We start from the raw sequence: 27,655 nt of genomic DNA, 5'->3' as shown, positions 1-27,655 counted from the left end.
TAACCCAGCACTGTGTGATCCTGTCCTGATAAAATACAGTCAGGAGATCACCGGACATTAGATATAACCCAGCACTATGTGATCCTGTCCTGATAATATACAGTCAGGAGATCACCAGAAATTAGATATACCCAGCACTGTGTGATCCTGTCCTGATAATATACAGTCAGGAGATCACCAGAAATTAGATATAACCTGGAATTGTGTGATCTTTTCCTGACCATCTATAACCATTAGATCATACTGTATTATATATAAACCAAGAACTGTGTGATCCTGCCCTGATAATATACATTCATGAGATCACCGGACATTAGATATAACCCAGCACTGTGTGATCCTGTCCTGATAATATACAGTCACGAGATCACTGGACATTAGATATAACCCAGCACTGTGTGATCCTGTCCTGATAATATACGGTAAGGAGATCACCGGACATTTGATATAACCCAGCACTGTGTAATCCTGTCCTGATAATATACGGTAAGGAGATCACCGGACATTAGATATAACCCAGCACTGTGTGATCCTGTCCTGATAATATACGGTAAGGAGATCACTGAACATTAGTTATAACCTGGAATTGTGTGATCCCATCCTGACCATCTAAAACCATTAGATCTTACTGTATTATACATAAACCAAGAACTGTGTGATCTTGTCCTGATCACATACACTAAAGAAATCACTGAACATTAAAGCACATACACACATAAGAGGATAGCCTCACAGTCTGTCTAATAAACTGGCAATTTATCAAAGTGTCTGTGCTGCCCCAAGCATCCTACTCCAGCTGTCATTCCTCCTGTGCAGAGTTTAGAAAGGATATATGTAACGGAGGCTAGGGGCATCCCAGCTCCTACATGGACACATATACAGTTGTGACCAAAATTATTCAACCCCCACTGAAATTGAGTGTTTTGGCCAGTTTGACATTGCTTTTGATCATTCAGTCATCTTGCTTACATTTACATTAAAGAGGCACTTGTAGGTCAGACAAATATAACATAACAGTTATAATGAAATAACCACAAATGTCTTTTCTGTGCTCACAGCATTATCAGTTTTATTCAACCCCCAAGTGACATTCAATCTTAGTACTTAGTACAGCATCCTTTTACAGTTATAACAGCTTTTAAACGTGAAGCATAGCTTGACACAAGTGTCTTGCAGCGATCTACGGGTATCTTCGCCCATTCTTCATGGGCAAAGGCCTCCAGTTCAGTCACATTCTTAGGCTTGCGCACTGCAACTGCTTTCTTTAAGTCCCACCAGAGGTTCTCAATCGGATTTAAGTCTGGTGACTGCGATGGCCACTCCAAAATGTTCCAGCCTTTCCTCTGCAACCATGCTCTAGTGGACTTGGAGGTATGCTTGGGATCATTGTCCTGTTGAAAGGTCCAACGTCTCCCAAGCCTCAGGTGTGTGACGGACTGCATCACGTTTCCATCCAATATCTCCTGGTACTGAAGAGAATTCATGGTACCTTGCACACGCTGAAGCTTCCCTGTACCTGCAGAAGCAAAACAGCCCCAAAGCATGATTGACCCTCCACCATGCTTCACAGTAGGCAAGGTGTTCTTTTCATCATAGGCCTTGTTCTTCCTCCTCCAAACATAGCGTTGATCCATGGGCCCAAACAGTTCTAATTTTGTTTCATCAGTCCACAGAACACTATCCCACAACTTTTGTGGTTTGTCCACATGGCTTTTGGCATACTGCAGTCGACTCTTCTTATTCTTTGGAGACAGCAAGGGGGTACGCCTGGGAGTTCTGGCACGGAGGCCTTCATTACGCAGTGTGCGTCTTATTGTCTGGGCTGAAACTTCTGTACCCACATCTGACAAATCTTTTCTCAGTTCCTCAGCAGTCACACGGGGACTTCTCTCCACTCTACGCTTCAGGTAGCGCACAGCAGTCGAAGTCAGCATCTTCTTTCTGCCACGACCAGGTAGCGTTTCAACAGTGCCCTTTGCCTTGAATTTGCGAATGATGCTTCCTAAGGTGTCTCTTGGTATGTTTAACATCTTTGCAATCTTCTTATAGCCATTGCCCTTCCTGTGAAGAGAAATCACCTCTTCTCTTGTCTTCCTGGACCATTCTCTTGCCTTCACCATGTTTGTAACCACACCAGTAAATGTCTAGAAGGAGCTGAGTATCACAGTCATTTTAAAGCTGCCTAATTGGTGCTTATTATGCTTGATTGCTGCTCGGTGACATCCACAGGTGTTTTCAATACCTGATGGAAAGCACCTGTATGAACCTCTGTTCTTCAGAGTGGTAGTCTTTAAGGGGTTGAATAATTGTGGCAATGAAGAAACCACATAAGAACCATTTACTACTGTATTACATAAACAATTGATGTCATTTTAGTTGCATTTGGGTAGTTACAACGTCCTTGTAGGATTTGATTCTGAATACAATTCCAAATGTACACTATAGTCCCTAAACCCCTTTACAGCATTGGGGGTTGAATAATTTTGGTCACAACTGTAGTCCACATCCTGTCCACTCAGGGAAAGTGTGTATATGACACAGCTTGCCATGTATAGCCCATTAGTAAAGGATGGTAAATTAGAATGGCTTTTTAAAGAAAACAAACATAATGGAGTCTTTATTGGTGTCTCCCTGTGAGCTATCACTGTCTTTCACTAAAGGCTTTTACTGTAGTAATAAGTAACAGATGTCTCAGGACTCGTGTAAATAGCTCTGGAACGTGTTCTCCACAATTGTAACAATATAGCATTTAAGGAAAGTGAAAAACATTTCTACAGATGACATAATTTAGAGCATCATAAAAAAAAGATCCTAATGAGTTATTTCTAGTTTAATAGAAATCTGATAATAAACTGGTTATAATGATATTTACCCAACCATTCTGTATAAAGATGTGTGATTTGTGAACATTTTAGTCAATTACTCCTAAAACACAATCTTCCTATAGATCTACTACAAACAGCATATCCAAATATCTTAATAAAGGTTTCTGATGACGTGATACAGATTTATGTTATCAGGGAGCCTAATGTATCTGTTAACTTCAAGCAGTATTAAACCCAAAAATAAACATTTATTACACTGCAGCGCATCAATTCTTAGATGTGATGGCTGCATTAGTTTTCTTTTTTAGGCTTTCTTTCTATGCTTTTCATCTGATGATCCAGCCAGCAAGTTTGTTTCCAGAAAGGCACAAGCTCTCCAGAAGATTTTATCAGTTTACATGGGTGAGACAATCCACTTGACACTGGCAGGGGTGCTTAAAATGATCAGCTTTTATTTATTCATGTAAAAAAATATGATTGCTGCAACTGATTTTTAAAGCGTGAGCTGGGGCTTGTTAGTGTATTTAAATCTGCTAATACATCTAACACTATCCTACCCCCTAGACCAGGGGTGTCAAACTCCATTTCATCGCGGGCCGTATCAGCATTATGGTTGCCCTCAAAGGGCCAGTTGTATCTGTAAGACTAGATGTCCAGAGCACCCCACCCCCCATTACATCAGATGTCAAGAATGCCACACTCCCCAGTACATCAGATGTCAAGAATCCCCCCCCCCCCCCATTACATCAGATGTAAAGAATCCCTGCCCTAGAGCTTAGTATATACGGTGAAATTTCACTTTGCAAAGCATACCCAACCAAATGCAAGGAAAATAGAAAGCAAACAGCATTTTTGCTTGCAAATGATTGGATGATGGAAGTCTGCAGAACAAGGGTGTCAAACTCCATTACATTGTGGGCTGTATCAGCATTATGGTTTCCCTCAAAGGGTCGGTTGTATCTATAATACTAGAGCACCCCACCCCCTATACATCAGATGTCAAGACTAAGACTAGAGCACACCACCCTCCATAACATCAATGTGCACCCCCTCTAGGGGCAGAGCTGGAAAGCAGAAAGTGCAGGGTCTGGAGGAGGACCAGAGAAGGAGTGTAGTCAGTTACCAGAGTCTGCTGAATGCTGAGACCAGGGAAGGCAGATATGAGGGGATGCTGCAGCTGCACTGGGAGGTGCAGGATTTGGCAGAGGAGTTCTATTTTCCTCTCTGCTGCCGACTGTTGAGACAGGATAGAGGCAGAGACAAGGGGGTAACTGCAGTAGAGGTGCAAGGGCCACATGAAATTTCCCTCGGGCATTGTGTTTGATACCTGTATCCTAGACTGACAATGCTGCTGTCTGCTGTACCTCCTGTGCTCATTCTTCCAGAGTTGTTTCTTAATACAGGAGGTGTGTTACTGGCCAGATCACCAGGTGAAAAAGGAAACAAGGCAAAGAAAAGAAAAAGGATGCAGCCACCACATCTAATTATTGGTAAGCTGCAATATAACACATTTTTGTTTTGGGGGTTAATCCTGCTTTCACTATCCAGTCATGGGTAAGGAAAGTCTTCATTTTTCTACTGTACAAAAAATTATTTTTGAATTATGTGTAAAAATCCATTCCTTGAACATGACATGACTGAGGATCCTGTTTGTAGACCATGAGGGGTTATGCATGGTCTAAGACTAAGGTTCTAAATTTCTTTAAAGCTGAATTGAACTCTCTCAGTCAACATGAACTATTGTTAATCCTTAACCACTTCTCGTCCGGCCCATGTACATAAACGGCTTGACGGGAGCAGTGCAGGAGCGGGTTGCTGTTCATAAACAGTACCTGCATTTACAGCCTGTGCATGCTCCTTGGGAGCGCGCGGCACCGCGATCCGGTGCCCGCTGTGGCCGGAGGACAAAGCGGAACACCGATAGCTGTATGGGACTTCTGTGTGAGGTCCCAATTCATGTGATCACTGATTGGCCAATCAGTGATCACATGAATAGGTGTAAGCAAGATGTTACTTCCTGACATCATTGCCTACTACTTGTAAAATCTGTGAATGATCACAGAGGTCACATGGTACAAGGCTATTCACAACATCCTTGTACCATGTGACAAGCTGTGGCCAATCACAGCTCTCACAGTATTTCTCAAGGGCTGCAAGGATGCAGCCAGAGAGAAGGAGAAATGATTGCTTTTACAGCCTTTATGGGTGTAAAAGCAGAGTACAAAAAAAAAAAAATCTTCATCACCCCCCCACAAGTAGTACAGTGTCACTATGGTGACACTGTACTGCTAGGGTGACAGTATGTTGAAAAAAAATAATATTAATATAAAAAAAAAAGAAAAATGTAAAAGAAAATTTGAAAAATTATAATTTTTGGTTATAAACCAATATCAGTTATTTTATTTTTTTTACTAAAAAGATAACTGAATAAATTTTGACCAAGAAAGAAGAAAGATTATTTATTTGCAAAATTGCATAAGAAAAACACTTTTTTTAAAATGTTTGGACTTTTTCATTTATATAGAAAAAAATGCTAAAAAATTCATATGGTGTTGCATGACCGCGCAATTGTCATTCAAAGTGTGATAGCACCAGGGGCGGACTGACAACTCATGGGGCCCCCGGGCAATAGGGGATCATGGGGCCCCTGTGTCCTCACCCACACTCAAATCACACCCAAAAAAGCCTATGAAATGTACCAGGGACATCTCATGAGGCCCCCTACTGACCCCGGGCCCTCGGGCAGTGCCCGAGTGCTCCAATGGTCAGTCTTCCCCTGCACTGAAAGCTGAAACAGGAAGGGGGTGAAAGTGTCTGGACTGGAAGTAGTTAAACTGCTACCATTAGTAAATAGACAGGAAGGTGTATTATATTTACTAGTTTTTACTTTTTTTTTTTTACATTTCCTCAGTTGCTTCCTGGTTTCTGGCCTAGCCCAAAATGATGTTATACACCCCAGAAATCTGAATGGGCAATTTTTTTTCTTTCATCTACAGGAGGGGAGGGCCTTACATGCCTGAGCTAAGGGCATATGGATTCCAGGAGTTAAGTTTCACTTTAAGTAAAATCCTTTAGAAAACCATCATTATTTTATGTATGTTGGTGATTTTTGTCTTGTAATTTTATTATAAAAACCTTGCCAGTACATCTAATGCCTGGTTCACACATTTAGTATTTTTTCATTCAACCTAGTGGGCTAAATGAAAACAACTTGCGAGGTCGCTGTACTAACACAAGCGATGTCAGTACAGCGATCTCTTCCTCTACCATGAACTCAGAAAAGAACACTAATACAATTAAAGGATGAGGGGCTTATTGTGACTGGAGGTATGTGAGATAAAGCGATAATGTGGGGAGATATATTTCACAACAGTGTTTTCCTCTCTGCTAATCCTATTGAAACACACTGGAGCTTGTCTTTCCCTGTCTCTCTCCAGCATGAAATGGTTTGAAACAAAAACTGCGCCATATTTATCCCTAGAAGAAAATGTTTGTGTCAATTTCTGCAATTTTATAGGAACTTTTTACTTTTAAAGAGAAATATCTAGCAGTGGAAGGGGCTATTAGCCTGGATTATTCATTCTTTAAAATCAGACCTGTTTAGGAAGGATTCTGTTCTTTTTAAATATATGAGAATAGAAACAGCACACTCCAAGAGCTATCCGTGTATCAATCTGGACACCACCTAGCTCTGATGGTGTGGCCAAAAACCCTGGCCAGTTTTTGGTCATATGAGGTCTCTAAATCACTTCAGTAAGTATGTGTGGGCTAAACCAAACTCCAACACTCTCTGGAATTATGAGCTGGTGCCAGACTTGGTGGGATTGACCACAAATACATATGCAGTTAATTTTGAACATATACAACGATCTTAAATTTTTGTCATCATTGTGCTAAAGCACTATGCAGTCAATGTAGAACTTAAAGTGTTACTAAACCCTCAACAGTAAAATCAGTCTGTATATTTATTTATTTCAGGTACTTATATAGCACTCTCCAATTTACGCAGCGCTTTACATATATATTGTACATTCACATCAGTCCCTAACCCTCAAGGGGCGTACAATCTAACATCCCTAACTCCCATCATACATACACATACTAGGGTCAATTTAGACAGGAGCCAGTTCACCTACCAGCATATCTTTGGAGTGTGGGAGGAAACTGGAGTACCCGGAGGAAACCCACGTAGGCACAGGGAGAACATGCAAACTCCAGCCAGGTGGTGCTGTGGTTGGGATTCGAACCAATGACCGTAGTACTGCCACATAGAAGTGCTAACCATTTAGCCACTGTGCTGCTTGTTATACTCACTGTGGAACCTAAGGGGTTAATCCTCCGCATTGTGTAAAAAGGCTGTTTGATCCTGACTTCTGTGATCCTCCCCTTCTTCCAGTGTCTTCCTCTTATCTCCTGATAAGACATATAGTGTGGAGTCACTCTGCACATGTTCCGTTTGGTGTGTATTGCTAGAGAGGTTTTTTTATTCTTGGGAGAGTGTATGAGATCAGCACAGGGCCAATTGGTACTGTCCAGATAGAGGGTCATGGGTTCAGCATCCTCCTAGAGCAGAATGAAAACTTCTCCTACAAGCTTAACCCGTGCTCTGCTGGATACTGATAGAAGTCACAAGACTGCTCTAACTTCTGATGAGGAAAGGAATTTAGCAGTTTATATTTACTAAAATAATTGCACTTCCATGTTGTGTGTACTGTGGGAGACCAGATATAGTGAATGCAGGGTTCCGGGTTTAGTAACACTTTAACTGTATTTAAGCACCATAAACTGAAAATGCCATTTAATTCCTTTTTAATGTTTGAAGCAAACTTGCCTATCTATACATGTTTCCATTCTTTATTTTGTTGAGAAATCACTTTGAACCCCCCCTCCCACCTAGCATTTCTGGCCATGACCATCTTGAGTAAGGGCAGATGATTCATGTAGCATTTACGCCCTGGAGTCCATCTGCCCTTAGCTCAGGCATGCAGGCAGGAGGTGGTGCTTATCTGAGAATACCCCTCCTGGAAACTCTTGGAATGTATGACAAATGTCAAAAAAAGGTTAACCACTTTGAAAAATACCCCTTAGCATTTCTGGCCTGGGCCATCTTGAGTAAGGGCAGATGATTAATGTAGCATCTACTTCCTGGAATCCATCTGCCCTTAGCTCAGGCTTGTAGAATGTGTGCTTAGCTGAGAAAACCCCTCCTCCACTCCTGAAGACTCCTGAGATGTATGACATTATTGGCCTAGTCCTGGAAACCAGGAAGCAACTGAAGAAATGTAAAAAAAATGTTTAGAAAAGTAACTATAATAAACCTTCCTATCTATTTACTAAGACTAGCAGCACAAGGATTAGAAATATTTCATGTTAATTGAGAGAGTTTAGTTCTGCTTTAATTTGTATGCAGTTCTATGATTATCTAAGCATATGGATCTATTAAAAAATGTAAACCATGTGGTATATCTATGTTCTCAAACTCCTACATTTTTCATATAAATGGATTAATAAAGCATGCAGATCAGAAGCTTTATCTTTAATGCCACTTCACTGGCAACATACCAGTTCCACATCTGTGACTCACAAAGTACTGTATTGAAGTTAGGAAAATGAGGAAATCAACAATTTCAGAAGAAAAGTAACCAATGGCAGCCTGCAGAGATTTTCAACCAAGTCTGACTTAAATTAACATTTTGCTAGCAAGTAATGAATCAGAACTTTAGTTCTTTAAAACAGACAGAAATACAGGACTTGCCATTCCAGACTTATTTTAAAAGGAACAAGTTCCAGGGCTGTCAGTCTCATCCTTGCTTCTTTATTTTATGCCCTCAAATTATATTCAGTTAGCAGTACAAAAGGTACTATCTATATTTTTACTACTATCAATGGCTAAAATAGTGCAATGCTTCTCTATTTTATGGGTCTAATTTACTAAAGGAGTTAAGAATTCTCACTCACAAATTGTGTGAATGTTCATTTCAATTATAAAAGAAAATTCCTGTTCACTTTAAATACTCAATCGGGTGCAGATGCTTGTCACATGATTCGATCCTTGAGGGGAATATTCGAGTGAAGATTCTCAACTCCTTTTAGTAAATCAGCACATTAGGGTTGATTTGTTAAAGTCAAATAGGCTGTTCACTTTGCAAGGGGATCCCCCAAGAGAAGCCTTTCTCAACCTTCTTAATATAGAGGAACCTTTGAAATAACCTTCTGGTCTCAGGGAACCCCTGCTAAAGCTTCCTATATCTACAAATCATGGTACATTAGTGTGATGGTCACTGAGAAGAATGCCCCCTTTACAGATAACTAAAAGCATCAATGGTATCAGTGGGAACTTATCTGAGAGGCACCCCTAGCAGCCTCCGGAGGAACCTTAGGATTCTAAGGAATCCCTGCCCTAGAGCTTAGTGAATACGGTGAAATTTCACTTTGAAAAGCATACTCAATCAAATGCAAGGAAAATAACCACTTAGCACAGTGACACACTTCCGCCTGGCAGCACTAGGGTCATTGGTTCAAATCCCAACCACAGCACTACCTGCCTGGAGTTTGTATGCTCTCCTTGTGTCTGTGTGGGTTTCCTCTGGGTACTTCAGTTTCCTCCCACACTCCAAAGACATGCTGGTAGGTTAATTGGCTCCTGTCTAAATTGGCCCTAGTATGTGTATGAATGTAAGTTAGGGACCTTAGATTGTACACCCCTTGAGGGTTAGGGACTGATGTGAATCTACAATACATATGTAAAGTGCTACGTAAATTGACGGCGCTATATAAGTACCTGTAATAAATAATTAAATAAAACAGAAAACAAACAGCATTTTTGCTTGCAAATGATTGGATGATGGAAGTCTACAGAGCAGGGGTGTCAAACTCCATTTCATTGCGGGCTGTATCAGCATTATGGTTGCCTTCAAAAGGCCAGTTGTATCTATAATACTAGAGCACCCCACCCCCTATACATCAGATGTCAAGACTAAGACTAGAGCATCCTACCCTCCCTAACATCAGCATGCATCCCCTTTGGGGGCAGAGCTGAGAAACAGAAAGTGCAGGGTCTGGAGGAGGACCAGAGGAGGAGTGGAGTCAGTTACCAGCTAAATGCTGAGACCAGGGCAGGCGGAGATGAGGGGGTGCTGCAGCTGCAATGGGAGGTGCAAGATCTGGAGGAGGAGGTCTGTCCTCCTCTCTGCTGCCAATTGCTTAGACAAAGTGGAGGTGGAGATGAAGGGGGTAGCTGCAGGAGAGGTGCAAGGGCCACATGAAATGGCCTGGAGGGCCGGATTCGGCCCACGGGCCTTGTGTTTGACACCTGTGTTGCAGAGCTTCTTCACATTCATTAAGCTCCAGGCAAATTCCCTTGTAAAGTGAACAGCCTATTTGCCTTTAGTAAATGAATCCCAATGAGTCAGTGACCCCCAGACACAAGTTGGAACTCCCAATCTAGATGCTTGCTCAGTGTACAGGACACACTAAATCCCTGGAGTTCCACCTGGAAAAAAAAATAAACGTCAGCAGCTACAAAAACTGAAGCTGCTGACTTTTAAAATACAGACACTTACCTGTCCCTCGGTCCAGCGGTGTCCTCACCACGGCTGGTTTCACCAGCTGTCTTCTCTCCCTGGCATCTTCAGTGTGGGCACCCGGCTGTGACAGTTTGCGGCTTCACAGCTGGGTGCGCACTGCGCATGCGCGAGAAGTGCTGCACTTTGTGAATGGTACCATAGTCTTCTGGGACCTGTCATGTGTCCCAGAAGACTATGGGGAGGGAGGGGGGAGGACAACTTTCGCTTCCAATCGCCTAGGCAATCGCAGCAGAAGTGGAAGTAGGTACCTGTCAAATTCAGGTACACGCTCCCCCCCTGCTCCCCAAAGGTGCCAATCCTTAATGGAGAGCGGGGGACAAAGACGTAAAGTGGAACTTCCCCTTTTGGGTGGAGCTCCGCTTTAATACACGGTAATGATGTTTTGTTAATGGCGATGCACAGTTTACATACAATTGCTAACTCAAAATTTTCTTACTGCATTCCATGGAAAGGCTACAGTATGGAGAACCCCATGCCAGCAGTCAGGAATATGAGAGACTTAAAGTGTTTCTAAAGGTACAAGGTTTTTTTTTTTACCTTATTGCATTCTGTGCATTCAGGTAAAAAACCTTTTGTGTGTTGCCCAATCTTGATCCAGCAGTGGATCTCTCGGCTCTCTCTCTCATCACTGGATAGAGAGGCAGCAGCAGGAGCCATTGCTGCTGTCAATCACAGCCAGTTAGGAGAAAGTGGGGGGCTAAGGCCAAGCCGCACTCTGTGTGTCAATGGGCACACAGACCACAGCTTGGAATTAAGCACGCATGAGTGCCCCAGAGCAAGCGGTTAGCTATGGCGCACTCAGCAGGGGGGAGGAGCCAGAAGCGCTGGCAGGGGACCCCAGAAGAGGAGGATCAGGGCTGCACTGTGCAAAATCATTGCACAGAGCAAGTAAGTATAACATGTTTGTTATAAAAAAAAATGCATTTAGAATCACTTTACTACTTCGAGCAGGTTCCACAAAGATCTATTCTCACAATATTACATGCTCCTGCATCCAGCAGATATCATACATTCTTTTATTACACATACATTGTATAAGACTTTTCTCTTACACACCAGAACCCCACAACATAAAACCACTTGTAAGAAAAGGTAGATGAAAAATGTCAGAGTCCCGAGAATGATGGCAAGTCACACAAGGCACGCTGGGAAAGCTTTGGCACGACTTCATGCATGCCTAGCAGAGATGAAGCAGACTTCCTAGCACAGATTCACTAGCCGCCTGGGGAATGTATGAGCCCAGCGTAGTAAGAGGGAGGGGGCCTAGACTACATAGTAATAGCCTTGAGCGGTAACACGCAGGAGACTGGAAGCCTATAGTAAGGTAAAATTCACATCCGATTCCCAGGCTCTAATTACTGAGACTGAGCGGCGAGTAACTGGGGAGTATTTTATCTATACACCAAGCACATTGGAGTATGGTGGATATACAAAAACTGCAATCATTGCATTTATATATGCTAGCAAGTTCAGTTTTATAAATTGGAAACTTGTTTTAAGTCAAGTTCAGCTACTGTATCTGAGGCTTGCATATGTTTGTGCTCTGTATATATATATATATATATATATATATATATATAAAACTGGATACTAACATTTATTTATATTTATTTATTATTTATAGGTAAAGTTGAAAGTTGATTGTCTCTTGGAGGAACAGGAAGGAATTTTTTCCCCCGCAGGGAAATTGGATCATGCTTTGCTATTTTATTTTGCCTTCCTCTGGATCAACTGTGGGTGTAGGATTATAACTTGTTTTTTTGTCTTTTTTATGGTTAAACTGGATGTCTTTTTTCAGCCAGACTATGTAACTATACATATATATATATATATATATATATACACACACACATGTATATATATATATATATATAATGTGTATGTATATATATATTATGTGCATGTATATATATATATACACATTATATATATATATGTGTATATACATATATATATATATATATATATATATATATATACATATATATATATACATGCACATAATATATATATATATATATACACATTATATATATCTATATATATATATATATATATATATATATCATATCTATATGCCATATATTATATATATATACATATATATATATATATATATATATATATATATATATATATATAGTGCGTGTGTGTGTAAAAAGTAGTAAGTGGCGATCACGGGTCTTCAGCAAGAATATGTGTCCAAACAAGAGGAGTTTCTTCTGTCCAACGTTTTTTCAATGAACCATCGAAATGTTTGACAGACAGAAAAAAAACTGTTCTTGTTTGGACATACTGGGTTGATTTACTAAAACTGGAGACTGTAAAATCTGGTGCAGCTGCACAAGGTAGCCAATCAGCTTCTAACTTCAGCTTGTTCATTTAAGCTTTGACAATAAAACGTGAAAGCTGATTGGTTTCTATGCAGAGGAAAATCTGCATTTTTGGTCAGTAATTTACGCCGCCTGTGTGCAAATGCGCATGAGTACGTGCGTATGAGCGTAAATATTAATTAATTTTCGCTAAGAATATATTGTGGTTGCAAATGTGCGCAAATATGCACATAAATACACACAAATATGCACAAAATGCGCTTTAAATTACGTTAAAAAAAGCAGATGCTCACACATCAGTACTGTGTGCAAGAGGCCTAATATAGGAGGTGTATTACTGGTCAGATCACTAGGTGAACACAGAGGGGGGAAAAGCCTAAAAAAATTAAAAGTAATGCAGCCACCACATTTAATGATTGGAAAGCTGCAATATATTACATTTTTGGTTTTGGGATTAATACCGCTTTCATTTCCAATAGATTTATATATATTTAATTTCTGGCCCATCATGTCATCATTATATTTGAGTCTTAATGTGTCCCTTTTTTAACCCCTATAAATGCCCATACGTTTTAATACCGGTGAGCTGGATTAGTCATGATTTACTTATATATTTGTTTTTAGAATGCATACTATACTTCAGAATGCTTCTAGATGGATTTTTGTTTTCTTGGCCCCCTCACTGTAACCAGACTAGTTAATCTTTAATGTGTTTTTGTATGTTGCACATGTATATATATCCATGGTCTGGTCTGTGTGCTGGGGCATTGCACAGGTCAACTTGATTGTGGTGGGCACTTGGGCTTCAGCAATGGTGTGTGTAAATGAGGGAAGCAGATGGCCACAGGAATCTACAGCAAACTGTGGACAGGGAAAGGTCTCCCAGGAAAAGAGAAAAGCACAGAATATTTATCAAGGCTGAGGAGGCAGATTTTTTCTGCTTGGAAAATACACCATGTAATAGCCATCAGTGTAAAAAACACTCAATCACAAACCCATTTGGTAATACTGCAGTGAATTTCCTGTACTTTTTTGCAGTAAATAAATCATATACATTTAACAAATTGCAGGAAAGCCTGTATAATTAATAAATAAATATTTTAAAATAGAAGAGATTTTTATGTAATGTTTTGCGGGATTATAGATATTTGCTTATAAAATTCAGGAGTAACATTTTAAGAAAATATCTATATTTTAATTTACTCTAAATATTTTACAGAAATACTTCATATTTACCCTTTTCATGCGTTTACCACGCTAACCTTGACTGTTTTGTTGCAAAAAAAAAAAAAAACTGCTGTTTAAGAGCTGGATCTCCATTTCACACACATGTTAAAGTATGTCTAAAACCAAGAACAAATATTGCAGCTTACCAGTTCTTAAACATGCTAGCTGCATTTGTTTCCTTTTTGCCCAGCTAAGTCAATTTTCTACAGATATAGGGACATTCCTGTTGATTCTGTTAGAAACCCTGTGTCCTTCTAGCTTCCTGTGTACTAACCTGAAATCTCAAACATTGTTATCAGCTTTCCTAGGCATCTTCTGTGAACTACAATACACCTCCCTCCCATATTATAGGGATAAGGAGAGGGTGATGAGTTCTTTAGTCCAGATCAGAAGACCAGCCTAGGATAACAACACTGCTCCTCCATAGATACAGTGCTGTGACTGTTGTCACCCTGGAATAGGAAGAGCCTTCCTGGCAAAATCACCAGGTGAAGATAAAGGGGAAAAAGCTTATAAAAGGAAACTAATGCAGGCACCATGTCTAAGAACGGGTCAGCTGCAATACACAAAATGTTTGCTCTTGGGTCTAGGTACGCTTTAATGGAGTGAAGTGACTCAACTAGTCCCTCTCTGCAATTTACAGTTCCTTTTGTTCAACTGGAAAGAAATATCCAGAATTACGAGACTACTATGTACAAATTTACAAACGTTCTGTATTGTAAGTAATGTCACCTTTTTTCTCTGAGGTCTAAGGGTCCTGTAAGCATTTTATATATTAAGGTATGTTAAATATCAGGGTAATATTAAAATTAAATATTTTTGGGTACACATATATTTACACTTCTGTACTGTAAGACATTAACAATTTCTTAATCCTTACATGAGGAGTGCATAATAATTATGAGGTCCTTAAATTGTTACTAAACCCAGGACCCTACATTCACTATGTCTGGTCTCCCACAGTACACAGAATATGGAAGTGCAATTATTTTAGTAAATATAAACTGCTAAATACCTTTTCTCATCAGCAGTTAGAGCAGTCTTCTATCAGTGTTCAGCCGAGCACATGTTAAAGTTTGTAGGAGGAATTTTCTTTCTGCTCTTGGAGGATGCAAAACCTCTGACCCCCTGTTTGGACAGTGCTGATTGGCCTTAAGCTGATTACATGCACTCTCCCAAGAAAAAAAAAACCTCTCTAGCAATAGACACTAAACTGAGCATGTGCAGAATGGCTACAGTTCATTCTGTCTTATCAGCAGATAAGACGTGGACATTTGAACAAGAGGGGGAGCAGAGAAGACAGGATCAAACGGCCTTTTTACACAATGCAGAGGATTAACCCCTTAGGTTCCACAGTAAGTATAACAAGCATGCTTTACTGTACATTCAGACTGATTTTACTGTTGTGGGTTTAGTAACACTTTAATACAGACTACACCAAAAAAATGAGATCTAATTGTGTCTAAATGTGATGTGGTCTGCATCATGAATATGTGCTTATGACAGGTTATCACCAACCAGAGCATGCTTCAAACCAGGCAGTTGGTGCAGTCACTACAAGACAAACATGTAACACAGTAACCACACCGTCTCAAAACTGTGAACAAACACTTAAAGTTGCTCTCCAGAGACAAAAGCTTTCATTTAAATATATTGCTCAGCAGACACAGAGGATGTAAACCCACTTTGTGTGCACCAGATGCCTTTGCAAATCCAGATATTATCATATAAAAGTAGTGGTGACATCATCACTGTGCTGCGCATAGCCTGTGCAGAGAGCAGAGCTGTGGGCGGGACCCAACAAGCCCCACCCACTACAGGCTGCCTGCAGGAAACAATGGGAGGGGCAGAGACAAGACTAGTAACTATGCGCAAAGTGAGAGAGCAACAGTTACTGGTCCTAACACAGGAAGCTTCTGTACAGAAGCAACATTTCACACTGCATTACGGAACATTTCTGTAGGAAATGTATAAAGGACGCCTAGATTTAAGTAAAAATACACATCAGTCTTGTATTTAAAAAGAATTAACTTATTCTGGAGTTCAACTTTAGAAAAAAGGTAGATTGCTGGAATATCATTGTCTGCTATAGACCACATCTTCACTTTTTTATTTAAAATCTTATATAGAAGGCTCTGCATTACAACTCCCACAAAGACTGCTCCTCTATTCAGTCAGGCACTGGATAGGTATTGATAAATGGCAATGTGCTCTTTGGTTTCCTACCTGTCAATGATGACGGGGTCAGATGGGGTCTCATTACGATTACCGCAGCTTTTTTTCTCACAACAGCGACTGTGGAAAGATATCAAACAAATTTGTAACTAAAGGATTCCAAGAGAGACTAGTACTAGAGAAGATCAAAAATGCTTATTAGTTTCCATAAAAGTATACTGTAGCTTTTACAATTTTCATAAAATAGTATAATAACAGAAAACATACAAAATGATGTGCAGGAATCTTGTACCACCAAACAGTTTAGGAAGGCAAAAACAATTAAATACATTTTTTTAGTGTCTCCAAAGAGTTCTAAGATAATTGTAACCATACTAATAAACTTGCAATAACACAGCTGTACTGTTTGTATTATTTTTTTTTACAGATTTTAAGGACAAGCTTTCAAGGGTCTACCTCCTTCTAAAGACTTTGGACTCTCTTTTGAGATCTGCAGTACCTCCTTCTTCTAAGATCCAAGGATTCTCTTTGGAGGTCTACCTTCTTCTTTGAAGGTCCTTGGGATCTCTTTGGAGGTCTATGCCCTTCTTTTAAAGTATTTGGACTTTCTTTGGAGGTCTACCTTCTTCTTTTAAGCTCCTTGGATTCTCTTTGGAGGTCTACTTCCTTCTTTTAAAATCCTTGGACTTTCTTTGGAGGTCTACCCCCTTCTTCTAAGGGCCAACAGCCTCAGAAGAAGGTGGTAAACCCCCATAGAGTTCTAATATATGAAGATGTGCCAGGTTACTTTAGTTAGTGAGCTGTTGTGTATTCAAGACAGAATGAGGACAGAGCATGGGATCTTCCATTGCTACCTGGTATTTAAAGAGACATTATCAGGATAAAATGACAGTGCCTTTGTAAAGCCATCCCACCCCTTTGTTTCCTGGACAGTCTCTCCAGCGATTTCTGACCACTTCCTGTATCACAGCAAATGCAAATTACTGGGTTTTTCTAGGTATAGGAAAGTGTGTAATCACCTCCCATAATCAATTGTTGACTTAGGATCAATTGATAGGACAAATGTTACCTGACAAGGAGGGTATGTCAATGCTCCTTCCTGGCTTAGACACCAGGTATTTTTGTTGAGGTTGCAATAGAGGAAGAAGCAGCAGGGGATCATTAGAGAGATGAGGAAGGCGTTTCACAGACACTGTCACTTGGCCCTGGATATAAAAGTGAAAGGCTCTAGCAATCGATTCCTGATAGAGGCTTCTCAACCTATTGAATCACTCACCTGGACCAGCTTGCATCTTACATGAATTCAGCAATGGCAACCCCATATTTCAGCTCTTAGCAATATGACTTTTTAGCCAGCATTTATATGACTCTGAAAGTTTCCTCCATGTTGTTATAACCTCCCATTGCCTGAGACTTAATGAGATTTAAGATGCAAAATAATAAAAATTAAAATGAATGTGACAGATATTAAGGGAATCATGACCTATATAGCTTATTAACCCCAGTAGGGCATAATAAGTAAGTATAATTCACAAAGCTATAAAGCATCCAGAGCACGCTGAATCCCAAAACAGTCATAGTACAAAATTGGCAGTTACAGACGATGCTCACCTCTGAACACTTTAATATGCCCATATTCACAGGAGGCAGATCTGGTGCCAGGTATAATAAAAGATTATTTGTTTGCATCCCAAGCAATAGCCAAATACTATAGGAATGTATTGGGTTCCAGTTCATGAAATTGTTTTTTTTTATTTTGTTTACAGCTGTTGACACTGATTTCACATTTCATTTATATACAGTAGATCAGCCTTTCACAATTAGGGTTCCATAGAAGCCTAGGGTTCCTTCAATGATCTCTAAAGGAAGGCAAAAACCCTATAGAGTGATCCAGTTTGCTATAATGGGAAATAATACTTCCTGACCCCCTAAAGCAATTGGATGCTTTCTGGATTAGCAATCTCGAGTATTATTTCTTGTAACTATCCAGTTATAGTTTGTGCATTTAGAAACTCAAGGAGCTTTTACTGAAGCAATCTACAAAGTTGACTGAAACTAACACCCGTAGAAATGTATTCTACATTTTCATAGCCTTTTTGTATGCAGAGGTTAAACCTTTTTTTTCTCCAGGCATAAAGAGCGCTCACTTGTATTTACACTTGACTTTAAAGTAATAACTCTGCACCAAGTTTACAATGTGGACCATTTCTGTACCCCCACCTTTTCCATCCCTCAGGGAATCCATTTGTGAGATTGTGCACTTGGGCAGCTAACTCTACACACCTGCTGTGGCCATCCCACTCTCCATTTTGGATTTTGGATTCACTATTATAGAAAATACTATAGGATGTGCTAGAACGCACAAAGGTGGGCAGGAACATCTGAACTTCCAAGTGGACATGAACCAAGTCAGAGATTTCTCTGAGATTTTTCAGTTGGACAATCCAATAAATATATGAAGCCAGAGAGCTTGCTCAGTCCATTGGTTCAGTCAATATGCTTTTTGGATGGGATGATTAATCGAGTAAATGAGAATTTCTTTATAGGCTACAGCTGGTGGTCCATGATACCATAAGATAATCTGGCATTTGGAGACGTTATTGTACGTAAGGAAGAAAGGTCAATGGAGTGGCACAGTGGCCCTGGACAGTAAAATGTTTTAGATATATACCAATGTCACAACAACAGAACAGGTCATGCCATTGAGTTGACCTGAAAACACTGTCCAGACACTGAGCTCTTCACCCACACATTGCTCTGCATACACACTGTGCACCAGGGCAGGTCTGCCGTCAGCCTTTGTGCTGCATTCTGTTCCTGCTGATTGCATAACAAAAGTGTATAAATTCCCACCATCTGTCTGAGGAGGACAGGGTGACCAGCAGCCGGCCTAGCCCAGTGCTGAGTCCCAGCTGTGAGCATTGCAGCCTGTCAGTGTCTCTCTTATTAAGCAGCTGTAGTCTTTACACTGCCTCCCATCAGTCTGCCACACATTAAAATGTCCTTTTACATTGTAACAGAACAGACACAACGTACTGCACAAGATACAAATGTGCCACAGGGTCCACCACGTCTTCTCAGTTGCTACCTGCTGCAAGCACCAGGTGCTGTTTTAATTGTTTTGTAGTCAAAGGGCAATTTTATTGTCCAAAGCTGGCTATGCAAGTGCAGAGATTCTGACATTGGCACACTCTTTAGACATTTGCTTACTAATTTGGAACCAGAAGCACCTTCCTAATGAAAGGCTCATTGGCATAACTGGCACTTTTTCTGCAATAACAGTTTGACATAAGATGTCCGGCTTATGTTACAGATTATATGATACAAAATGCTGGTTATTGATGGTTTTTTCCCTTTAGCTTATTCTTAAAATACAAGAAAAACAGCTCCAACTGTATGCATAGTTTACAAGGTCCACCTAACTGTAGGATTCTTGTAGCTAAAAGAAGGGTGAAAGAGTCACAGGGTCAGGGTTGGTATGGTATTGTTCCTACCACTTGCTGGAGGATCAGCCATACTTTTTTGTTACTCAGCTGACTTTAAGAAGTAGAAGTTAGCTGACCAGCCACTGTTATTGTAAAACCTGAGACCCAACTCTTGAACAGATTCATCAATAGAACAGTTAGTGCCTCCCAAGTGATCCTGTTGCCATAGGTCCTACACTAAACGACCTCTCAACATTTATCTTCTGATACAAATGTTCTAAACTGGCTATCCTAAACTGACATTTTACATTAAAATCCAATGATATCTTCCCAGGTCTGCTATTATACCTCCTCCTGTCTTTCATTGTCCCTACTTCCGCTTCAAGTAGAAAGAGTTAGTGGCTCCACTTTATTCAGTCTCCAGTGGCAGAGCCTTTTTGTGGTGTGACATTAGAGTTTGTAAAGTTTCTAATGAAAGCTATGACAATTATCTGATCTAAGATGAGGCACAAGTCACTAATTGGGTGCAGTTACTAATTAGCCTTTTGTTCCTGGACTGAATCAGTAAGGAGTCAAGGCTGAACTAAATGGCTACAGGATATATAAATAGAGATGTTATTAACTCCAGCCTTGAAGTTTATCTATCTAGAAGGGTAACAGTTAACAGATACCTGTTAGGAAAAGGAAATATGACCATCTTGTTTCCAAGGAGTATTGAAAATAAAAAGCAGATGTATAAATGTTTAGGGCAGCTATAGGGTATACAAATTATTATTATGTACAGTATCTCACGGAAGTGAGTACACCGCTCACATTTTTGTAAATATTTTATTATATCTTTTCATGTGACAACACTGAAGAAATGATACTTTGCTACAATGTAAAGTAGTGAGTGTACAGCTTGTGTAACTGTAAATTTGCAGACTCTATCAGACTAATCTCATATATATATATATATATATATATATATATATATATATATATATATAAAATCAGTATATATAGATCACTTTTCTATTACTGTAATTGGGGGGGGGGGGGTAATCAAAAGCTCAACATGTCAAACCTGTCTTTGCTTATGATCCCCTATCAAGTCACCAATTATTTGAATGTACAGTATCTCACATTTTTGTAAATATTTTATTATATCTTTTCATGTGACAACACTGCAGAAAGGATACTTTGCTACAATGTAAAGTAGTGAGTGTACAGCTTGTATAACAGTGTAAATTAGCTGTCTCCTCAAAATAACTCAACACACAGCCATTAATGTCTAAACCACTGGCAACAAAAGTGAGTACACCCCTAAGTGAAAATGTCCAAATTGGGCCCAAAGTGTCAATATTTTGTGTGGCCACCATTATTTTCCAGCACTGCCTTAATCCATTTGGGCATGGAGTTCCCCAAAGCTTCGCAGGTTGCCACTGGAGTCCTCTTCCACTTCCATGACAACATCACAGAGCTGAAAGATGTTAGAGACCTTGCGCTCCTCCACCTTGCATTTGAGGATGCCCTACAGATGCTCAATAGCGTTCGGTCTGGAGACATGCTTGGCCAGTCCATAACCTTTACCCTCAACTTCTTTAGCAAGACAGTGGTCATCTTAGAAGTGTGTTTGGGGTCGTTATCATGTTGGAATACTGCCCTGCGGCCCAGTCTCTGAAGGGAGGGGATCATGCTCTGCTTCACAGTACATGTTGGCATTCATGGTTCCCTCAATGAACTGTGGTTCCCCAGTGCCGGCAGCACTCATGCAGCCCCAGAACATGCCACTCCCACCACCACGCTTGACTGTAGGCAAGACACACTTGTCTTTGTACTCCTCACCTGGTTGCCACCACACACGCTTGACACCATCTGTACCAAATAAGTTTATATTTGTTCCAGTAATCCATGTCCTTAGTCTGTTTGTCTTTAGCAACCTGTTGGTGGGCTTTCCTATGCATCATCTTTAGAAGAGGCTTCCTTCTGGGACGACAGCCATGCAGACCAATTTGATGCAGTGTGCAGCGTATGGTCTGAGCACTGACAGGCTGACACCCCCACCCCTTCAACCTCTGCAGCAATGCTGGCAGCATTCATACATCTATTTCTCAAAGACAACCTCTGGATATGATGCTGAGCACGTGCACTCAACTTCTTTGGTCGACCATGGTGAGGCCTGTTCTGAGTGGAACCTGTCCTGTTAAACCGCTGTATGGTCTTGGCCACTGTGCTGCAGCTCAGTTTCAGGGTCTTGGCAATCTTCTTATAGCCTAGGCCAGGAGTTAAAATTTCGAGTCCAGACCTACAGTACTAGCCGGTCACAAAACTTACTCTCTACCAGTTTCCACACCCAACCTTGCCCAGATCCGCCCCCAACCCCACCCCCAGCCCGCCCCAAACCCAGCCCCCGGCCAGCCCCCAACCCTGCCCCAACCACGCCCCCTTAAAGCTTATGAAATTACATATTTCTTTAGAATAAAGAGTCCAAAATATAAAACTGTACACAGTAATGTATATCCCAACTCCCCTGTACTCCATTATAGTGATATGACATGTATACAGTAATGTATATCCCAGCTCCCCTGTACTCCATTATAGTGATATGACATGTATACAGTAATGTATATCCCAGCTCCCCTGTACTCCATTATAGTGATATGACATGTATACAGTAATGTATATCCCAGCTCCCCTGTACTCCATTATAGTGATATGACATGTATACAGTAATGTATATCCCAGCTCCCCTGTACTCCATTATAGTGATATGACATGTATACAGTAATGTATATCCCAGCTCCCCTGTACTCCATTATAGTGATATGACATGTTGTATACAGTACTTACTCCTAGTCCCTCCGAGTCCCCCGCGGTGGTGGAGAGGGTGTCTCCTCTCAGCGGAGGAGAGCGGACCTCTCCTGCACCAGTCCCCTCAGTGGCGGTGCTGCAGAAGCCGGAAACTGGAAGTTGTAAACCGGAACTCGGCTTCACAAAGAGGCTTGGAGCGCAGGTGCAGTCGCTCCATGCTTCATCTGTGCTCGCTGCTCGCCGCTCGCCACAGAGGAATTTCTCCTCGCATTTGGCGAGCGGGCGAGTGGCTTTTTCAAGCCCTGGCCTAGGCCATCTTTATGAAGAGCAATAATTCTTTTTTTTTCAGATCCTCAGAGAGTTCTTTGCCATAAGGTGCCATGTTGACCTTCCAGTGACCAGTATGAGAGAGTGAGAACAATAACACCAAATTTAACACACCTGCTCCCCATTCACACCTGAGACCTTGTAACACTAACGAGTCACATGGGTGTATTCACTTTTGTTGCCAGTGGTTTAGACATTAATGGCTGTGTGTTGAGATATTTTAAGGGGACAGCAAATTTACACTGTTATACAAGCTGTACACTCACTACGTTACATTGTAGCAAAATGTCATTTCTTCAGTGTAGTCACATGAAAAGATATAATAAAATATTTACAAAAATGTGAGATACTGTACATTCAAATAATTGGTGACTTGATAGGGGATCATAAGCAAAGACAGGTTTGACATGTTGAGCTATTGATTAGCCCCCCCTCCCAATTACAGTAATAGAAAACCGATCTATATATACTGATTATATATATATATGTATACTGTGTATAGTCTGATAGAGTCTGCCGCAGATCAACCTACACCGTATACTATCAATAACAAAGACATACCCCCAGCTTTTTAATAATCTAATAAACACATCATTACAGGAAGTCTGTCATCAGAGATTCATGTAGGCTTTCATTGCTGACTATTCCTTCTGAAAATGCTAGTTGCCTGGCTTTCATGCTGATGCAATGACTTTAATGCTTCCTGAGTCAATGCCCAGAAACAAGTATAAAGATAAGTCCAGCAATGGCAATGCCCATATTTCACTTTAATTGTCTGCAGGAAACATCACAGTAAAACCAAGGCATTAGTATATGTACAGTGGCTGTGTCACCTTCACACAACTTAAAGCAGCCCATATGGCTCATCCAGCATATTCAAAAATATGTCATCTTAACTCACTACAAAATTTGTATGGCTACCACTCTGAGTAACTCACCAACTGAAAGTATAAAACTAAACACCTCAAGAAATGGGCAGTTAAACTAAAAGTATACATACCAGAATAATATTTAATTTCTGTATTGGTAGTGAATTTACTGAAGATGGAGCAAGTAACATTAGTTTTCAACTCCTAATAAGTGGCCAAAGTAAGAGCGGGCATAGCTACTCATAGCAAACAGTCAGGGCCTCCTTTTTGTGGTTTCAACATAATATAGGAAAATGAGCAAGAGGGCCTTAGTGGTTTCTATGGCCAACAAAAACTATTCCACTTCTATGACATTTCTACTTGTAAGATCTTATGGGCACTAAAATGTAGCAGAAATTCACTGGGATCCATTCTTACCTGCACATGACCTCATGTGTGAGTAGGACCCTACACATTTCTGGGTTCTTATTCTGTCCTTCATATGCTATTGGCTGTAAGAAAAAAGATCAATTCACCATGACTCATCGCATCAAATTATACCCTCTACAGCTTTGCAAAAAAAAAGTAAAGTTACAGAAAAACAGACCTTTCATGACACCCACCCCCCTCTTTTGCTTCTTTTGCTTTGTTTCAAAGCCCTTTGTACAAGCTATGACACTGATCTAAAGTGTCTAATCTAGGGTCTAACAGTAGTTGAGTATTGTATTGGACCATGTTAGCTACTGATTTTTACAGATTTTTGGAGCTTAAGTGATAACAATTGTTGACTAACTTAAGTTATTAAAGATGCAATCTTTCAGGATAACTTAGATCCTTTCTTCAGGCTTTATACAAATCTACACACATCTATAAAAATCTATAAGGGATCTAAGTTATCCTGAAAGCTTGCATCTTTAATAATGTAAAGGAACTAAATTTTACATTTACAATTTTGAGCAGGCAGGCTCTTTATTGTACATTGCAATGTCTCTTCTGCAATAAAATGTACTTACTTCCCTACCAGCATTCTGTTTTTAAATGTATACTGGACTGCATATGTGCAGCTCAATTTAGATTCTTGGCATGGTATCTGTGTGCCAGAATGACTATTCCTGCACATGTGTGGGAATTACGTTATCCATCCAAGACCAATCAAGACAACCAAAGACCAGCAACTAGATAGAAGAAGCCGGGGAGAAGATGCCAGTGAAGGACCTAATAGGCATGTAACAAATGGAAATAAAGTATTGCTGACTTTAGTTCAACTTTAAATTAGCCAATAATCTGGGGTTTAATGCATCTTGGAAAATGTTGCCAAAGTAAGCCTTTTGTATCTACAGGAAATAGAACATGCTTTGAGATTACACGTCTGTTCTTGGGTGTACCTTGTAATCCCATAAAACTGAACTATATGCACACATCTGAACAGAGGAACATGAATGAACTTACAGTATATAGCTGTAATGTACAGCCAGTGCAGTAGGAAGAGTTATACAGTGTCTCTTCAGACAAAAGTTTAACTGCCTTTCACAGGTAAGCTTTAGATCTTTTCAGGAGCTTCGAACAACATTACAATGAATTATAATATGTATTCATGGGTAAAACTCACTTGTTTTGTCACAGAGTCAATAAGCCTGACAAAGAGATCTTGTTCAGTCCGGACACCTGAAATGAGAAAAACATTGATTAATATTATTATACAGGATTTATATAGCCATAACAGTTTGTGCAGCACTTTGCAAAATAAAGGTAGACATTACAGTTACAATACAATTTGGTACAAGAGGAATCAGAGGGCCCTGCTCGTTAGAGTTTACAATCTAAGATGGATTATGAAGTAATGTTTACTTATTTCATCAATTTATATAACACTGTCAAATCAGTTCACCTAGGACCTGCCCCCGAGGAGCACTAAAGATTCTAATGCATTAATATGCTTATTTGGATGACCTACCAGTATGTTTTGGGTTGTGGGAGAAAACTAGAATGCCTGGAGGAAACTCACACAATGTGAGAAAAGCCTATTTATCAAAGCTGAGATCTGGCTACTCTGGCATCTCTGCTGCCATGCATAGATGCCTGTATAGGTGAACACAGCCATACTCAGAGGACATTCTCTGGCATTTAGCCTACATTATCCTGCTATGCTGTAAGTGAATATTTTATATATATATATTTACACACAAACATTATGTTATACTATTATATTGTTTTTATTGCATTGTTTGTAAACATGCGAAACTGTATACAACACTTAACACAGGAAGGGCTATCACTGGCAGGATCTCCAGGTAAGAAGCTTCACTACAAAAATATTTTGAATTTAATTGCACTTATGATTTGTAGATTAGTTAAGGGATCTCTCGGTGACTCACTGCAATTAATCTCTTTTTTCTCTCTCCAATTTGAGTTTATTTACTAAAAGAGTAGAGGATTTTCAAATTGCAAAGTGAACAAATATGGCTGACCTAGGAACAATATCATTGCAAATTATACATAGAAGTATTTTTAAAGGTACATTAATAATACTGAACAGATAATTTAAATAAAGCAGATTTCATGCAGACGTTTATAAAAAAAAAGATGAAAACAACTAACAATTTAGCATTTCATTTTGAAATTTTCAGCCTGTCTTCTCTTGCATATTCAGAATATGTTGAAAGCATTTGTAAAATAAAAATTACAAAAAAAACAAATTTGTGAACTAATACAAAATAAACCTTTGCAGTGACTATGAAATGATATTCTTGAATTGATCAAATAAATTTGTAGAATGCAATGGTTAACTAACAAAAATGAAATACTTTTGTTTTTTAAATAATGGGTTTGAATAGCCAATGCCTGCTGCACTGCTTTTAACTGAGCGAGACGTTTTCTATTGAGTATGTACATACACACCTATTCACCAGAGACAGCACCTGACAACAGCAAACTTTTTTCAATCTGACTCTAACATCTGTAGTAATGTTTTGCTTGTCTATATGTTATTTCTCTCATTGTTGTATGATTTGCTACACAGCTGGCAAATTTACATATTTTGCTGAAAATAAAAACTAGTACTTCATTGTTCAGTATCTATGAAGTACACCTACTTTCATTATCTTGGCTTTCACTAGTATTTTAGAACCAAAAACAGAAAGAAAATACCTCCTTGCATGCCCTTGCTCCTAACCTTAGGTTGGCCCTAATACTTAACCTTCCCCTCATCTAAGCTCTATAACTTCACTTAACTCTTAGATTGTAAGCTCCAAGGAGCAGGGCCTTCCTAACCCTCTTGTATTGAACTGTATTGTTGCTGTATTGTCTCCCGTTATATTGTAAAGTGCTGAGCAAACTGTTGGCGCTATATAAATCCTGTATAATAATAATAACTTAACCTCTAAATGTAACACTCAACCACCCCTAACTCTTGACCCTTAACCTAACTCTAAAATGTAGACCTGAACACTTAATCCGACCCTAACACCTGACTCATAACCTTGCCCTAATCTTAACCATTAACCTAACCCTTAGCATTTACCCTTATCCCTAAACCCTAAAAACGAGACACCTAACCTGCTAAATTATAAACCTAATAATAAACCTAACCCTTAGTCTTAACCTTTATGCTTTAATGCCGATCTGAACATTAACCTTAACCATAACACCACCTTAAATCTATTGATAGGTTACCTTGTGTGTGCTTAAAGCATTGGCACCAAAAGCTCCTGGTACCTGTACTTGGGCAAAATCTCAACACCGAAAAAAAGGGATCCACCTAACATACCTCACTGCTTGCCTATTCCAATTATCTGCAGGTGGCACAACAGGCTGTTCCAGACCAGTGTGTTTCCTACAATTATCTTCTCCATTTTTTATTTCTCTTTACGTTTCCATCTTTGTTCAACAAAATCCATAAGAAGCTGCCCAGTAAAAAATTTCCTTTAGGTAAATTATGTAGAAGAAAGCAACCCTTAAAAAATCATGGACAGATTTTGGTTGTGCCACCCCTACAAACACTTTTATTGTACCTCCCCAATTGACCAAAAAGAACTTTTATTGGTCCTCTCCTATTGACCAAAGATGTTTGTGGCTGAAAAGTTCTGTATTCATATTGAAAAAAATGTTCAGCATATT

General features: G+C 39.8%; 1 protein-coding gene across 6 annotated transcripts in view; it reads right to left on the bottom strand.

Annotated features, from left to right (window-relative positions):
- Positions 1 to 27,655, bottom strand: part of EBF2 (EBF transcription factor 2) — a 144,162-nt gene that overhangs the window by 106,778 nt on the left and 9,729 nt on the right. For all 6 annotated transcript variants that reach the window (XM_089658737.1, XM_089658740.1, XM_089658738.1 and 3 more), the window contains exons 4-6: positions 25,149 to 25,204; positions 23,978 to 24,051; positions 16,198 to 16,266 (exon numbers count right to left, since the gene is read on the bottom strand). In XM_089658737.1, the coding sequence (XP_089514863.1) occupies positions 16,198 to 16,266; positions 23,978 to 24,051; positions 25,149 to 25,204 (199 nt within the window). The remainder of the gene's footprint in view (positions 1 to 16,197; positions 16,267 to 23,977; positions 24,052 to 25,148; positions 25,205 to 27,655) is intronic.

The sequence above is a fragment of the Staurois parvus genome, unplaced genomic scaffold (genome assembly GCF_062004578.1).
Source record: "Staurois parvus isolate SC_StPar_1 unplaced genomic scaffold, SC_StPar_1.0 ptg001090l, whole genome shotgun sequence".
NCBI classification, from domain to species: domain Eukaryota; kingdom Metazoa; phylum Chordata; class Amphibia; order Anura; family Ranidae; genus Staurois; species Staurois parvus.
This window is presented reverse-complemented; position numbering and strand designations above follow the sequence as displayed.